This window comes from Topomyia yanbarensis, chromosome 3 (assembly GCF_030247195.1).
Source record: "Topomyia yanbarensis strain Yona2022 chromosome 3, ASM3024719v1, whole genome shotgun sequence".
Classification (NCBI taxonomy): Eukaryota; Metazoa; Arthropoda; class Insecta; order Diptera; family Culicidae; genus Topomyia; species Topomyia yanbarensis.
Window position 1 is genome coordinate 161,461,490 of NC_080672.1, and position 17,471 is coordinate 161,478,960.

At 35.2% G+C, this 17,471-nt stretch overlaps 1 protein-coding gene across 5 annotated transcripts in view; it reads left to right on the top strand.

Moving 5' to 3' along the window:
* The first annotated feature begins 2,069 nt into the window (after window positions 1-2,069).
* Window positions 2,070-17,471, top strand: part of LOC131688383 (F-box only protein 25) — a 44,328-nt gene continuing 28,926 nt past the window's right edge. Inside the window, exons 1-2 of one of the 5 annotated variants that reach the window (XM_058972592.1) lie at window positions 2,070-2,085; window positions 9,375-9,855. In XM_058972592.1, coding sequence (XP_058828575.1) covers window positions 9,752-9,855 — 104 coding nt within the window. In that variant the 5' untranslated portion in view covers window positions 2,070-2,085; window positions 9,375-9,751. The other 4 variants (XM_058972591.1, XM_058972590.1, XM_058972589.1 and 1 more) reach the window with 4 other exon arrangements.

Sequence of the window (17,471 nt, forward strand, 5' to 3'; positions counted from 1 at the left end):
AGTATACAAAGAGAGGCTCTCAATGTTACTTACGTTGAAAATTTTCTCTAGAATTATTCCGTGATGAAAACCAAAATATTTTGCGCTGCAAAACCCGGTTGAGGTATTTCATGATGAAAACAAACTGAACTCCTTTTCCTTGACTTTACGTCTTAAGTTACGCTTAAGCGAAACTGAGTCACTTTTAACCCCAACTGCTGTTAAAATGTATGAACTGACAGCGGTTTGGGTTGAAACCTGACTCAGTTTCGGGGTCAAGCAAAAACGGCATTAATATATGAACAAAGAAATGAAAATCAGTACAGAAGGAGAGCGTCCCACCCAAAAGAGAGAATCTAAAATACTTCATAACAGAGATGCCAGATACTTTTTTCAAATATCTGCAATAATAATTTCAAAAGTCTGGGAAGTACCAAAAATGATAGGAACACTATTTTTGACCAAAAACGAATTATTTGATATGAAAATAGTGCATTTATAGCCCAAGATAAGTAGAGAGAAATGGCTTACGGTGGAAAAACCTAAAGTAGATAAAGCTGTAATTTGAAACTAGTGTAGCCAAAAGCTTTTTTAAAAAAATTCTGTAAATATCTGCAACCAAATTAAAAAATCTGCAAATATCTGCAGTCAAACTAAAAAATCTGCAGATACTTGCAACCAAGCCAAAAATCTGCAAAGACATGTCTGCAAATCTGGCATCTCTGCTTCATAACAAACGGTTTCACCGATCGCACCATTCCCGAATCTCTACCAGGACATGGATGCCAAGTTTTTTAGCCCTGAAAATGCTTCACTCGACTATAATAATATTATCACAGTTTATAGAGAACAGTTACGTAAAGAGTAAAGGCAAAAAGTCTACCTATCGAGGTAAACTTTTTTGGCTTCACTCTGCATACCTTCCCACTGAGAGGTCCAAAAAATTCAAAATCGTTCAACACGGGTCCAACGATGGACGTTCGTTGAACGGTTATTTGGACGTTGTCCAAATTGGTCCAACGAACGTCCTTGATTGGACGATTTTGAAACCAACCGTTCTTAGATGGTTTATACCAACACCTTTTAAATATATGGGGCTGTGGTACAACTAAAAATCGATCCGCGTCACGAAAATGTGGCATAATTTTAAAAGTTTTTAGTGCTGTTAGTTGTTAATAGATTTGCCCGATTTAGATACCTATCGATTCTGAATATTCAAACATAAAAATTTATTGCAACTTAGTTTGATATTTGTACAGTATACTATTGAAAAATCCGTATTATTGGAGAAACAGTGTGAAAATGTATGAAAACAGACACGACACGACGTTTTGTTAATTCCTGATGGATTTCCACAATGCGAACACCAATCGATTCAGACAATTGCTAGTAAAATTTATTTGTGTATTTTCAAAATACTCTATAGAAAAACTTGCAAATCTACAAAAAAATAGGGAACACAAATACAATTTTCGCGAATTTGTGCAAGACTTTCCCTAACACAGACGTCATACCGACATTCATAAGCGTCCTACACATTTAATTGCTCACATGAAGAATGAAAACTAAGTTAAAGCCACGTTAATAAAAATAAAGAAAATAAAAGAAATTTAATTGCTCAATATAAAAAGAATGTTTCTGACTGAATTCTTTCATTGCAATTCTACCATGTTGGCGTAACGAGTAAGGTTATCACTATCATAATCATAATAAATCATAATAATATACATTAATATACACAGTATTGACGATATTGTTTCAATATTCCAATCTCATTTGAAATCCACATCGTCAATACAACTTTTTCAATTACACGTACAATACTTTTGTCAATACTATCCAGTATTGACAAAAATATTGATCGTGTAAGGGCCGCTTTACACGTTCATTACTTTTATCAATATTCTCTAGTATTAATAAAAAATATTGAAGGGGTAAGGACCGCTGCGACCAAAAATTAAATAAATATGTGACATTACAGAAAAATCTGTGAATGTGGCAACTCTGCTCTCAACCTCGTCACCAGTCAGTTCAACATACGAAATTTCGTCAATCAGTTCCTCCATCGTCGCGAGCAGCTGAGAGTGTGTATGCGATTTCCTTTTGGTTCGTGTTAGCTATAGGTTGTTTTGTTGCCTGTTGAAAAAACAACAAGAAAAATAAGGGACACCCAAAGAAACACCAACCAAACTGTACAGTGTGGAGAATTTTGCGTCTTCGATTTATAGCTGAATCGAAAACGAAAAATAGTTTCTGTTCTGTTTCACCCTTACGGAAAATTACGCAAGTGAAAATTGCTTTTGGTACATACTAAAGAGCTATTTCAGGTAAAAACGAAAAGTAGTTCTGGATAGAGGCCATTTTAAGTATGAAAAAGTGCACCCAATGAAAGAAAACTCGGATTTGAGTTCTTTTTAAATTTATGAGTGTAAAGAACATAAAATAAAGTACAGCATTAGAAAATTCCGAAGTGAGCAACACATTTCGTATCAGTGCAATTATATAGGGCTTTCGGTATGGTTTTTTTTACTTTGAACCGTGGTTACAGATCTGGTTACAGATCTGTTTTGTGATTATTTTGGTTCATGTTATAACTCTCAGGTTATAACCATTCATAATAGTGATTTCTAATCTATTTGCTTGTGGCGAAACTATCAAATTCTACAATGTATTAATAGACATCGATTGGGTTTAGAACTTGCACCAGTTTCGGGCCATTCAAAACCGTCATAAATGTAGTATTATCGGCAACCACCAATTAATGCAATGAGCTGTATAGTCTCGGAAATTTGTAAAATGCTTTGGAAATGTTTTTTGAATCCTTTGGAAATGTTCGTAAACGCAAAGAAGCTTGAGTGAATATGTATATCCAATTTTCAGAAACAAGGTGGGCTATCTTTATAATAATTATGTAGGATTCGTAACAATAAATGTTCCTACATAAATATTATAGACTTATCAATCAATTTAGTTCACTATTTCGCTGCAGAGTGCAATTTCATGAAAAATACACGAAATTAACATTTTAACCTTATTTTCGGAGTTAAAATTTTTGCTTATTCAGATAGCAAAATCAAAGATTGTTTACAATTATTATTTAGGAATGGTAATATGGAACTATAATTAAGTCCGAGTTCTGTATCGTAGGCTAATGACATAGTGGGACGACACGTTGCACGACGATACAAATTTGCTAACTTTTGTCAACGTCCGGATAGACTGCATGCGTTGACCGTGTGCAATTGAGAGGCGATCAATGATCGAGCAAGCTAAAAATCTACGAAAACATTCCACGCACTTTATTTTCAAGGTTTTATAATGTCGAAAACTTAAAGGGTTGTGTACAGGGACCACGGTCATATTAAAACAAGTTTTCAAGGCCGTGCAATATAATTCGCGAATGAATATTAATCTATCTTAACTATCGGCTTATCTTAAACGGACCCTACACGAGCTGAAATATTGACAATAAATCATATATTGATCAATATATTGATGGTGTAAGGTCATCTTGAAAATATTGATTCCGTAGAATTTAAATGGGATTGATGAATTGAAGGAGTCTTGTCAATATATTTATTGACAATATTTCTGTCTCTTGTAGGGCTGGAGAGTATATAGTCTTCATTAAAAATATTCTACGTCACATTGTAGCTTACTACCCGTCGCCATATCTTTCAATTTGTAATATACCCAACCCCCAAACAATTTATTATAGACCCTCTAACAGTAAAAAGAATCTAAAAGCTAGTACAACACTAGTCTATCTGCTATGTATGTAAGCTAATCGATTATTTCTACTTATTATCTCTTACCATTAATCTATTACAAATTGCCAGTATATAAAAAAATGATTGATTTGTTATTAATCGATCAACCAAAAAAATGGCAAACCACTAAACGCATTAGGCTGATCCATTAAGCAAAAATAGCTATATTCCTCTCTAAGAAGGAAACGCAAACTAACAAGCAGCATATGCACGTCGCACCCTAATCGCGTTTCTTATTTGATCCAGTCCTAACCTCAATATTGAACCAGGTTCTGATTGGTCGTTTTGCCAGCAATGAGCGTTAACTATATTTACAAACGAGATGAAAATCAGTGCTGCTGAATCTATTTCGTCTAGTTTTCATACATATCAACATTTCCTGCAAATTGAAATAAAGTCCTGAACGACGATATAGCTACGTGTATTGTTAAGAGGGACATGAATAATAATAAAACTTAATTTTTAAATGCAGCTGCGGAGAACACGGTAAAAAAAGTTTTACTGAATTGATTACCGAACGGGATACTATTCACATCCCCAGGAAAGTGTCACTGAGCCCGGTGAATCAAACTTAATGTGTAAATTTAGCGGTTTGAAAGAGATACAAGTAGAATTTTAATAATATGATACGCCAACCACGGTGTTCCTAAAACCGTTATTAACAAAAAATGACCATAAATTTGTCATACGGCATTCGAATAATACAGTATCCAAGCATCTTCTCAGTGAATTTCAAAATGATCCAACGAGGGATTCGAGAGAAATTGCAATTTGAAGTTTTATGACACGTTTCATAAGGCTACCAGCAAACACCCACGGGTTTGGTCCTATCTCTACAAATTTTTTTTGTCTGCTTATTTAGTACATGGCATTCGAAAGATATAGTAATCAAGTATATCTCCTGCAAGTTTGAAAATATTTCATTGACGGAATCGAAATTTATAACGGTTTGGATGTGGTATGCGGTCATAGATGGGATATCTACCAGACTTCAAGCGTGAATCCATGTTTGTCCATTGACTATTTAGATCGTTTATACGTGTCGCGGTTTTTAAAGGAAAACCTTACCATTCAATTACATAAATATAATGCACAAAAGGTGTTATTTATATGGTGCACTGAAAAAATATGAAAATAGGATTGTCTACCAAACGTTAAATATAATGTGAAAACTAAAAAAATGAATAAAAGTCGTAATGTTTACTTCAAAAGGCCATATTTCAATGGTACCTGATCCTCACGGTAGCGATCATTTGCCAGTCGTTATTTCAATTAACAGTGAATTAGGCCTCACGAATTCAATCAATGTCACTTATGACTTGACACGAAATATTGATTGGAAAAAATACCAATCTTTAATTTTACTTCTCTTGTTTCGACGGAAGAGCTACCACCTACCGAAGAATATGAATTTCTAGCGGGTTTGATTATTGAAGCAGCAGAACAAACCCAAACGAAATGCAATCCTGGCATGATAATGAACAGCCGGCCTCCTAATCCCTGGTGGGACAAAGAGTGCTCGGATGCATATGAAGCTAAACAAGTTGCTTACAAAGAAATTATGAAACGGAAAGGGTGTACACGTGCAAACTTTGAAAATTATTCGATTTTACAAAAAAAATTTGACAGTCTCCGTCGTGCCAAAAAGTCTAGTTATTGGAGACGTTTCGTTGATGGCTTGTCAAGAGAAACATCAATGAGTACTCTTTGGAACACAGCCAGAAGAATGAGGAATCGAAACGTAACTAATAAAAGCGAAGATTTTTCGAATCGCTGGATATTTAATTTTGCCCAGAAAGTTTGTCCAGATTCTGCTCCTGCGCAGAAAATCATTCGCGATGCTCCCACAAGTGACGATTCCATAGATTCGCCTTTGACAATGATGGAATTTTCAATTGCACTCCTCTCATGCAACAATAATGCTCCGGGTCCAGACAGAATTAAATTCAACTTGGTGAAGAATCTGCCTGACCTAGCAAAAAGACGCTTGTTGAATTTATTCAATAAGCTTCTTGAGCAGAACATAGTCCCGCACGACTGGAGACAAGTGAGAGTTATCGCCATTCCAAAACCGGGAAAACCAGCCTCCGACCATAACTCGTATCGACCGATTGCAATGCTATCCTGCATCAGGAAATTGTTGGAAAAAATTATCCTACGACGTCTCGACAATTGGGTTGAGGCGAACGGCTTGCTATCAGATACCCAGTTTGGTTTTCGGAGTGGAAAGGGAACGAATGATTGTCTGGCGCTACTTTCGTCAGAAATCCAACTAGCTTACGCAAAAAAAGAACAAATGGCGTCTGTGTTCTTAGATATAAAAGGAGCATTCGACTCTGTTTCCATTGATGTTCTCTCAGAGAAACTACATCAATGTGGTCTTTCATCAATATTAAATAATTATTTATACAACTTATTGTCAGAAAAGCACATGCATTTTTCATATGGCGATTTGGCAACATTCAGAATAAGTTACATGGGCCTCCCACAAGGTTCTTGTTTAAGCCCCCTTCTCTACAATTTTTACGTGAATGACATTGATAATTGTATTGTCAGCCCATGCACTCTAAGGCAACTTGCAGATGATGGCGTGGTTTCTGTTACAGGACCAAAAGCCATAAATTTACAACAACCACTGCAAGATAGTTTGGATAATTTATCAAGTTGGGCTTTGAAGTTAGGCATCGATTTCTCTACGGAGAAAACAGAGTTGGTTGTTTTTTCAAGGAAGCGTGATCCAGCTCAGCTTCAGCTTCAGTTGGTTGGTAGAACGATAGCCCAAGTCATGACCTTTAAATATCTCGGAATTTGGTTCGATTCTAAAGGTACATGGGGAGGCCACATTAGGTATCTGATAAAGAAATGCCAACAAAGGATAAATTTTCTCCGAACAATAACCGGATCTTGGTGGGGTGCTCATCCAAGTGACGTGATAAGATTGTATCAAACAACGATACTTTCAGTAATGGAATATGGGTGCTTCTATTTCCGTTCAGCTGCAAACACTCACATTATTAAATTGGAACGAATACAGTATCGTTGTTTACAAATCGCCTTAGGTTCCATGCAATTGACACATACGATGAGTCTTGAAGTTCTAGCGGGAGTTCTTCCTTTAAAAGATCGATTCTGGGATCTCTCCTCTCGTTTACTTATACGATGTGAGGTTATGAATCCACTTGTAATTGAAAATTTCGAAAGACTTGTCGAGCTTCAATCCCAAACCAGATTCATGACAGTGTACTTCAATCACATGTCACAAGAAATAACGCCTTCTAGTTATGTTCTGACCTGTGTTAATATACTAGATACTCCCGATTCCACTTTATTTTTCGACACGTCCATGCAAGAGGAAATTCGTGAAATCCCGGATCACCAGCGCTCTCTGGAGATCCCTAAAATATTCATAAGTAAATACCAACACATTGACTGCCATAAAATGTTCTACACTGATGGGTCACGAATCAATGAGGCCACTGGCTTCGGTATTTTCAACAATAACACCTCGATCTCTTTCAAGCTTGCTGAACCTGCCTCCGTCTATACAGCCGAACTAGCAGCAGTTCACTATAGTCTGGAAATCATTGATACTTTACTTCCGAGCCATTATTTCATCCTCACAGATAGCCTCAGCACAATTAAGGCACTACGCTCATTAAAGCTTGATGATCACGCTCCGTTCTTTTTGAAGAAGATACGAGAATACTTAACTAAATTAACAAATAAATCTTATCAAATTACCTTAGTGTGGATTCCCGCTCATTGCTCCATACCGGGTAATGAGAGAGCGAATAATTTAGCCAAAATAGGGGCGCTGGACGGTGACATCTATGAAAGACCTATTGCCTTCAATGAATTTTATAGCGCTTCTCGTCAGAGGACGCTTACTAGTTGGCAAACATCATGGGACAGTGGAGATCTGGGACGGTGGTTGCACTCAATTATCCCTAAAGTATCAACGAAGGCATGGTTCAAAGGGTTGGATGTAAGTCGAAACTTCATTCGTGTGATGTCTAGACTCATGTCCAACCATTATACGTTGAATGGGCATCTCCGCCGTATTGGGATCGCAGAAGATAATCAATGTGCTTACGGAGAGGGTTACGAAGACATTGAACATGTTGTTTGGTCTTGCACTGAATATCGTGAAGCCAGATCCCAATTAATAGACTCCTTACGAGCCAGAAGAAAACCACCCTATGTACCTGTTCGTGATATCCTCGCTTTACGAGATCTTACATACATGAGCCATATTTATCATTTCCTGAAAACAATAAATATTCAAATATAATTATCCCCACAATGTTTCTAGTTTTTTTTTCCCTTGCTACCCACAAACAATTTAGATTTCTTCGCAGTTAGTTAAGTTAGATAAAACGATATAAATAAAGAAAAAAAATAAACAAAGATTACAGAAAAACTATCAATAGGTTTACAATGAAATTCAAGAAAATACAGTATAATTAAAAACATTCAAAATGATGATTATCCTCAGTGTTAGCATTAGAAAGTGATTTTTTTATAACGTATTAAGAGCCTTTGTAACATGTTATGTAAAAAAACCCCCGGCGTAAAAAAGCTTTTGCAAATGCCGTGTCAAATAAACGTTTTATGAAAAAAAAAAATATTTCAATGGTTTGTTTACCGATTCTAATTATTTTTTCATTATTGAACAAGTAGACGTTTCATCGTTAATTTTCATTAAGAAGAATATAAAATGGAGTTGCCTACTTCAAACAATAGACAACATAATTATCCTCAATTACATGTATTATCACCTTATGAAACGTGTCATAAAACTTCAAATTGCAATTTCTCTCGAATCCCTCGATGTATCATTTTGAAATTCACTGAGAAGATGCTTGGATACTGTATCTTTCGAATGCCGTATGACAAACTTATGGTCATTTTTTTGTTAATAACGGTTTTAGGAACACCGTGCCACGAGTCATACGTCTACACGCGGTTATGTCCCGGATATTACCCACCCCTAGATTTTTTTTTAAATTGAAGTCGCTCTGGACCACGTAGTCTGAAACATCAAATTAGGGTAGAATTGTCCAAATTATCTAAAATTGATAGAATTTTGGATTACATTGATTGAAAAGTTTCCCCGAGTAAAAATATATTTTGAAGATATAAGGTTTCTGAAAAAAATGTACCATTTCACGAATTTTCAGATATCTCAAAAAGTTATTGCCACTAGCTTTTAGTCCTAAGTTTTCTTTAAAATTCATCCATACAAACCTACCCTGAATTAGGTTGTTGCAATGAACTCCAACATATTTTAAAAATGTCTTTCAAGGGTAAAATATGAATACTTTTCAATGTATCGATTACAAACCGAAAAGGTATGCCCTATTTTCAACCCCTTCCTAAGTCCCTTAAGAAAAACTTAACAGAACTAATTTTCATCAAATTAAACCGGAGTTAGAGAGATTTTCAAATGCCCGTTTTACCTCACTACCCGTCATAGTAGAAATATGTTTTGACCGAAGTCCACATTTACACAAACAAACGCTGAAATTTTCATCAAAATCTGAGAACATCTATACGACCAGTGATAACATTTTGAATAATTGGCTCTAATTACCTCAACATTGCACTCTTTTAACGAAATAGTAGTCACCGCTCTTTTTCTACAGCGACTGCAAATGCCACTGAGTAGTGCATTATAATAGGTGCAAAGCGAAATTTTCTAATAGTTGGTTTCGTAAACTAAGTGAATTGAAAAAAAACAAACAACGAGTGGAAAAAGCACGGCAGAAATCCATCAGGAAGTAATCAGAGAGTGAAAAGTGAAGCTAAATCGAAAAAACAACGTGCTCGTACTGAGGAGTTTTTTTCTAGTCCGACTGTGAAGTACTAAAATAAGGCAGTAGTAAACTGAGTAGTGTGCGAGTGAATTTACACTTTGACTGGTAGTATTGAATTGCGAGAGTTGACGGGTAGATAGAAGAAACACGAGCCTCGTATTCTGAAACATCAGTAAAAGTAGGAAAATGCCATTCATTTCGAAGGATTGGCGGTCGCCTGGTGAAGCTTGGGTGAAAACAGACGAAGGTTGGGAGAAGCTGAAAGTGCTAGAATGCGTCAAGCGGAAAAGGTAAGAGAAATTGAACTAAATAATTTGAGGATACTTATTTTTTATTTTGATAGTAATAATTATAGATAGACGCAAAAGTGTGACAAACAACCATAATGATTTCATATCATTATAGAAACGACGAATTACATTAACAATATGGTTATTGGTATACATGAGCATTAGATCGGCATATTGACTTTGTGCGAACATCACTCAATTGAATGGTAATTGGCTCCAGAAGCCCCATTCCAAATACAAATTTGTTCGGATGCTCCTGGTTTAGTCACAAGAATTTTTAACCCTAGAATGTTGCACTTGCGTTTTCCACCATAGAACGTTGCACTGGGGTACAAATGTACCCCAAACGTTTGATCGCAATTTTCGCAGGTAAAAATGCAAACAAAAGAAATATATAATCATTATATATCATTTTCTTCGCTTTTTAATTGTGAAAACAGTTGTGTAAGTGAAAGTATGGAATTTATTGAATCAATGATACATAAATTGGTTTAAGGACATGCTGTCACAAGGTGGAAGCTAAAATGGCTGCCGTCGTTTCTGCTTCTTCTTTTTATTTCATAGTCAAAATCAAAACATTGCATTGACGCGCAGGACAAAATCTTTTGTAACTTGAATGTCTTATCTCAGATTGCTTAGACGTCAGTGGCGGATCCAGGGGAAGGGTTTTGGGGGTCCGGACCCCCCCCCCCAAATTTTCAGCTTCTTGAGAAATTTTTAAATGGTTTCTATTTTAAATTCATTCTAAGTTCAAAATCATTCCAAACCAGATTCGATTACCAAAACTGATTTTAATTGAATGAGGGTATTACATATTTCGTATTGTAGAATGAACATTTTAAAGTCGCTCCTGTTAGACATTGTATCACTGTATGCAGGCATGTTAGCACAAGCTGATGAATAGATTCTCTTCACGGAATTTTGATTCGCTTGGGAAATTTGTACCTTTTTATTTTTCAAAACAAATGAAACACGTGGTGTAAAAATCAGTCAGCTGATTGCTGAACGATACGCTTGTGTGCGTGCCATCTCATATCGCTATAGTACTTTCTCTACTTTCGCTACTTGTTCGTAGCGCGCTGGTTTCAACCACGAATGAAGTTAAAGCAAAAATTTGGACACGAATATCTCGGAATCGATTTTCTTGAAAAGGACCGTTGCAGTGAACGTGTTATCTTAAAAACTACTCAGCCGATTTTCATATTTTTTATTGTTCGTATTTACATTCTCGTGTACATAAAAATTTATTTTCATCCAAACATTTTCAAGTTTTTTCAATGATTTTTTGTTCAAAACTTCGAACATCGATTTTTTGGCAACATAGTATTTTTATTGGATTTTTTTTTGACGTGAGCAAAAACGCGAGACAAGATGGACCGAATGATCTCCAAGTTGCGGTAGACAACTCAGCTAATGTTACACCGCCAAGAAAGATGATCTCAACACGCAGCAGCAAGGTGCAGCAACAAGACCCGAGAGGCAGACATTTTGAAAGTTAATTTTAATTTTTACATAGTATAAAAATCATAAAAACCACACGACTCAGTTCTGCTAACATATTTAGTCGGGTCAAATTAACAAAACAAAAATGAAAAAATATGCGAAACAACAAGCTTTTTTCATTAAGCAGCAATTACGTCAAGAAACGGATGAAAAGGTTAATTGCAGAAGGTGTGCCAGAAATATGTTTTTTCCTACATAATACAATATATTGTGGTCAAAACATATTTTACGATCTGCGATGTATTTTTTCGTATAATTTACGCAATTTTACTTTCATCGATTAGTTATAATTGCAGTAACATTATTTATTAAACAAAACAAGTAGTATTTTAATAGCAAGATGTTTCAAAGTAATTTGCAATATTCCTACTTTCTCCAGTTTTTTCTTCATTTCGATATAGCGGTTAATAAGTTTCCACCATTTTGTGATTTATAATATGTATCTGCAACAATAATCTTTATATACAATAACTGTAATAAGAGTTTTTCGATAAAACTACTTCTGGATTTTCAAAATTTTATGTAAATTCGTTTAATAAACATAAAAAGAGAGGTAAAAAATATGTAGGGTGGCTAAAATACCAATGTTTCTCTAACGTTTGTCCTTGTCAGTGTATTTAGCCACGTGGGTTATTTTTATCGGAAAAAACAGCATAGGGTTTAATGACCCAATTGCATTCAAGATGTTTCTTTTTAGATTTTTGTGGACTTTTGAAAAATTGCTCTTGAACCAAAATGTTGCAATTGCCAGAGAAAATTGTGTAGATTCATAAATCGAGCACAGATGCAAAGTTTTATTCAAATCGACGATTGTCATATTTTGTAGTCGGCCGATTTTTCATGGAATCCCTCAATAAAAAAATAAAATCCTGCGCACGTCGCTGTAGAAATCGATTTTTAATATAGTGCGAAAAGTTCAAAATTAAAAATCCTTTGTTCCAGTTACGTTTCCGACCAGGTATCCAGAAAAAGACAGTTAAAGTTTTCTGTGCGCTCGGGGTACCGTAAAACGGGGTATCTTTGATCACTGGGGTAAGTTTGATCAAATGAGACTTTTTTCAGCAACGTACAATAAGATGATTCCCTCTACCAAAATCATCGAGGCAAAATTCAAACCATATTCTAAACATGTTCAGCATCTACCTCCAACGGTTATTCCGTCATTTAATGTACCTTTTATGAACACAAATTCAAATTGAAAATGATGCAACTTTCATGCATCGTTTCAATCTGTTCAAACAATTCCTTGCACATTAGTGAAATTAACCAACTTCAACTGAACTGATCACATTTTTAGAAACTGATAATATTTTAGTCCAATAATTTATTAAAAAAATCCGAGTTTTTTGTTGCTAACTTATTAATTTCGACTATTTTCCCGGAAAAGTTGAATAAAAGTTGGCCGTATCATTCCAGGCAATTTTGTTTTCTTACGAGACGACACACAATGTCGGGCCATACAATCGCCTGCAGATATGCAATTTACACAACATTGGGAGCGTTATTTCTTATTTCGATACACATATTTTGCTGATCAAAGATACCCCGTAACCAACGAATGAAAATTTACAACAAATTTATTTTATTTTTATAGTAAAACGAAATAAATTACCAAACAATTTGGACGTTTTTAATCTATGGGTACCAGTAGGGGAGAGAGGGTAACAGTGGATCAGCAGGAACTATGAAACATTCGCAATAAAATCACAATGCATGATCGGAATCGTCTAATTCCCTCATATTTCACAATTTCTAATTCTTTACACGTGTTGCTATATTTTGGAAGAGATCTGATAACTCTATCTCTTTTAATGGATATTTGTTTGTTTTGTGATAGCCAGAGTAAATTTGCAATGATAAACATTATTCCATCTTTATGAATTACCATTCATTGAATAAATGTTTAGTCTATTGCTATTTATTGCAAATTTTATGCTCAACATTTGCCGCGAACAAAGTTTTTTGGTAACTACTCATGGTTCTGTGTGATTTCACAATTTTCATGAATAGACCCATTGGGTAACTGTGAAACGATGGCGTATGGGGAACAGTGATTTTTGTTTGTTTTTGTGGTCTGTCTCAAAATGTCAATGGGTTCCGATTTTCCACACTAAATACTACTCATATAGTGCAAAATTAGCAAATTTGGCCAAATTTTGTAGAAATTGTCTCTTATTTCAGGATTGCAGCTAATATGCATATATGGTGGTTCGATGTTACGCGATGATATAGTGGATTCTTCCGTAAACAAACGATTTTCGCCTCAAAATAACTTTAATTCAAAGCGTTAGGATCATTCTTCGTCAAAATAAAAGAATAAAATTTATAAGTAGAATATTTCACTATAGACGACATCGTGTTTCATAGTTCCTACCCATGGGGCACACTGATACATTTTACCACCAACTGTTTATTATCCAAAAAATGTTATTTCCCGTGAATTTTACCAGCTGGAAAAAATATATGTATTAGTTAACAACATAGTGACACTATGTATCACTTTTGATTACACAAATAACATGTATTATCATCAAAATTAAATTGTAGAAAAAATGTGTTTCATTGTTACCCTCTCTCCCCTACTTGTTTTAAAAATTCAAACAGTTACGTCTGCCTGATTTGAAGAAAGTAATTCGAAAAACTGTAGAAAAATTGATCAATGTTCCCCCGTTTTACGGTATACATTATAGCAACTACAGACACTTTATACACAGACTTGTGGAGACAAAACAGTACTCCATTCAGGATTGCGAATCGAGTTCCGAATAGTTTGACCGGAAGCTTTGCATGGGATTCCTCTTATACTTCCCCTCTCAAAACCCTCATGCTCGTTTGGCTGCACTTTTTGACAGTCTATTTGGTTGCAACTTTTGACACTTCGCTGGTCTGTATATTAAGTGTCTTTAATAGTAACTAACTCCGATATTAAATTCACTTACGATCGAAGTAAACTGAGCAGCCGGTCTTGTACAAGATTTATGCATACAATCGTGTACAAATTATGAAATAAGTATTGTATCTTTCAACATTATTATTTATTGACTACTTTTCTCGGCATGGTTATTACCTGGGACGCTATTACATCAATCCAGTTAAAACATTTTTCCAGAGCTAAAGTAAAAAAAAATGCACAATTTGACTGAACTGATGAAACAGTATTGTTATTTGGAGAACTTTAAACATTTCAAAATTAAAATCGTTCAGTGCAAACATTGGATTCTCATGAAACTTTGTCATCGTTCAGCTGTGAACATCTGTGACATATTCACTTTCTTGGTACATAGAATTTATTTTCAACTGTAACGCATTTTAAGTTAAATGATGCGTAATTCACCACTGCATGATTTTTTTTCTTTCATGTACGCGAGTACCGCATGTACTGCTTACTACGAAGCAGTTCTTTGTTCGTCTTGCTTTACGAGACATCCACTATGACTATACTCCACCAATTTCCACCTGATCCACCATTTCCGTGCCGGGTTAGTAAAGATTGAGGATTTCTATTCCCTCTATGCAGCCAGAAATTTACGAAAGAACGTCACCAAAATCTGTTCTGTGGCGTGGCGAGTACAAAATATTGGATGGTGGGAGTATTAGTCTTTCTCGCAAAATTTGCGTATAACCGAGAGCGCGAGTGCGCGAATCGTTTCAAAGCACCATTTTTTGTATGTATCAAATCTTGCACGTGTATGCACGCATACTCATTACGTTTTTAGTTTTATGAAAATTTCTTTTGATATTATTCATAACTGTAGCGTGTATAAGTGAGCTTGTGTATTGCAGCATTGGCTTTGCATATGTACGTTATTTCAAATATTTTGGTTACAATCAGCTGAGTTGGATACATACACATTCTCGTGGTACGGCATTACATGCCTTGGAATAGTAGGTGTATGCTAACTGTTTCGAACCGACACAAACAACGCAAAACGGCACGGCTCACAGAAAGTATATGTAAGCCGTGGCAAAACGGTAGAATATTCAAAATAAAGCAAAAAACATATGATTTTTTTTCTTTGTGTTTGTTCTGCTCACTTTTCAGGTGATTGTTCCGATCATTCTTGCTCGCTTTGTATTTTGTTTGGATAGGGTTACTGATCTATCATACCAATCATTCAAATCATTTTTTCGCATCACAAAATTGCATATTGATATGTTGTCAGCACAGGGTAATACCGAACGTAAAGCGTGGTGTGTCCATCAACCGACAGCCAAAATGTTAACGAGTGTGAGGAATTCCTTATTTTATTTACGCGTATTTGATTCATTTCAATGTTCCGGCAGAAAAGTAACGTTAGACAGAAATTAAACGTGACAAAATTGTTAACAAGACTGACTGAATGCGTCAATACTGCTGGGATGCAACAAAATCAATATTTTTAAAACGTGGGGCCTACTTTAGGATGCAAACAAATACCTAACTGAATTTCAATATATTTTAAAGAAACAAACTTTGGAACACAGGTATCAGCTACGCTGCCATGTTTTTGAAACAAACACCTCAAACATTTGGTTAAGTCAAGCGACACAACTTTTTTATCAGCGTGGATTAGAAAAACTTGGAAAAAATCACAGCTATCTTAAAGCTACGAATGCAATTCGATAAGCAAGAGGAAAAACACTCGTTTTTTTATATTTTCAAGCTATCTTAAAACTAGGAATGCGGTTCTACAGTGACACAGTTTCATATTCGTACACCTCTAGTGTATATGTTTAATATTGTTTCATAAATATTTGCGCTATTTAATATAGGTATTGTTTTGAAAATGTGGTAGTAGAATCATCATCTGTTATTTTCTTATCATTTGTAATCTAAAGTGTGCAAGTTTCCGTACACTACACATAAAAAATCATTACTTGGTGTGAAAGTGGCACAATTTGATATTCGTACACTATTGAAAAGACAATTAATTTTTAATTTAAGTTATTTCTTTATTTATTTTGTTTTACTTAGAAAAATTGATTTTATGACTACAGAAAAGTGTTCATTGGCACAGTTAAAAGTAAACTAACTGCCATTATAGGACGGAAACTAATTATTACTCATCAAAATTAAGCTAAATCACTTCATGAAATCTTTGAAATTGTTCAAAGGTTGCGTCCAACTATTTAACAGGTCGTTGAAAACTTTGATGTGGTGAAACGTAGAGCAGATATTTCGAAAAACTAGAACTGTAAAAAAATTACGATGAGGGATAAACGAACTTTAATTATAAAAACCTATTTTAATCCACCTAGCGGTGCAATTGTGCCTTTCTCAATCATGAATCACGAGAATGTGTGCGTAGTTTATATTCATTAAAAACTTTTAAATGCATATATTACATTTTATTATTATACATCACATGATATCTATATACAGGAAAATAAATCATTATTCGAGTTCTAAAATTTTGAAAAAGAAAAAACAGCCATGGTAATATTGAACTGAAAAAAGGTGCGAAATCGGCAAAGTCCCAAAAAGTCGATCTTTATAAAAAAAAATTTTCGAGATAACATAAAATCTCGACGTTTCATGCATTTTAAAGATGTTTGGCATCAAAAATACGAATTCGATTTCTGAAATTTCATGGGGTCCCCCCTTTGAAAAAAAAAATTAGAGTTCCGACTTATATGGGAATTTCATATGTGACCGGATGATTTAGTCTATATTTCCGGACCCATATAAGCGATCCGTACGAAATTTTATAGACATCTGTGGGGATATTATAGCTATCATTTGAGACTAAGTTTGTGAAAATCGGCCAAACCATTTCCGGGAAACTGATGTGAGTTCGCAAATTTTGAAAGATGGCCGCTTTTCCCGCTCACTTCCGGAACCATCTATGGTGGTCAATGTAGTCAACGAAAGTTTGGTTGGCCGTCGGTGACCTAGAACAGCAAATTTAAGTTGTTTGAGAGACATTTTAGCGAAATTTTTACCTTTTTTGCTTTCATCGGAGTATCGGTTTGAATCACAATTTGCTATGTGATCGCACGCCACAGCCTGTAACTCCGGAACCGGAAATCGGATCGGGATGAAATTAAATAGCCATTTACGGGGACGCAATACCTTTCATTTGAGACCAAGTTTAGCCGAATCGGTCTAGCCATCTCCGAGAAACCGATGTGAC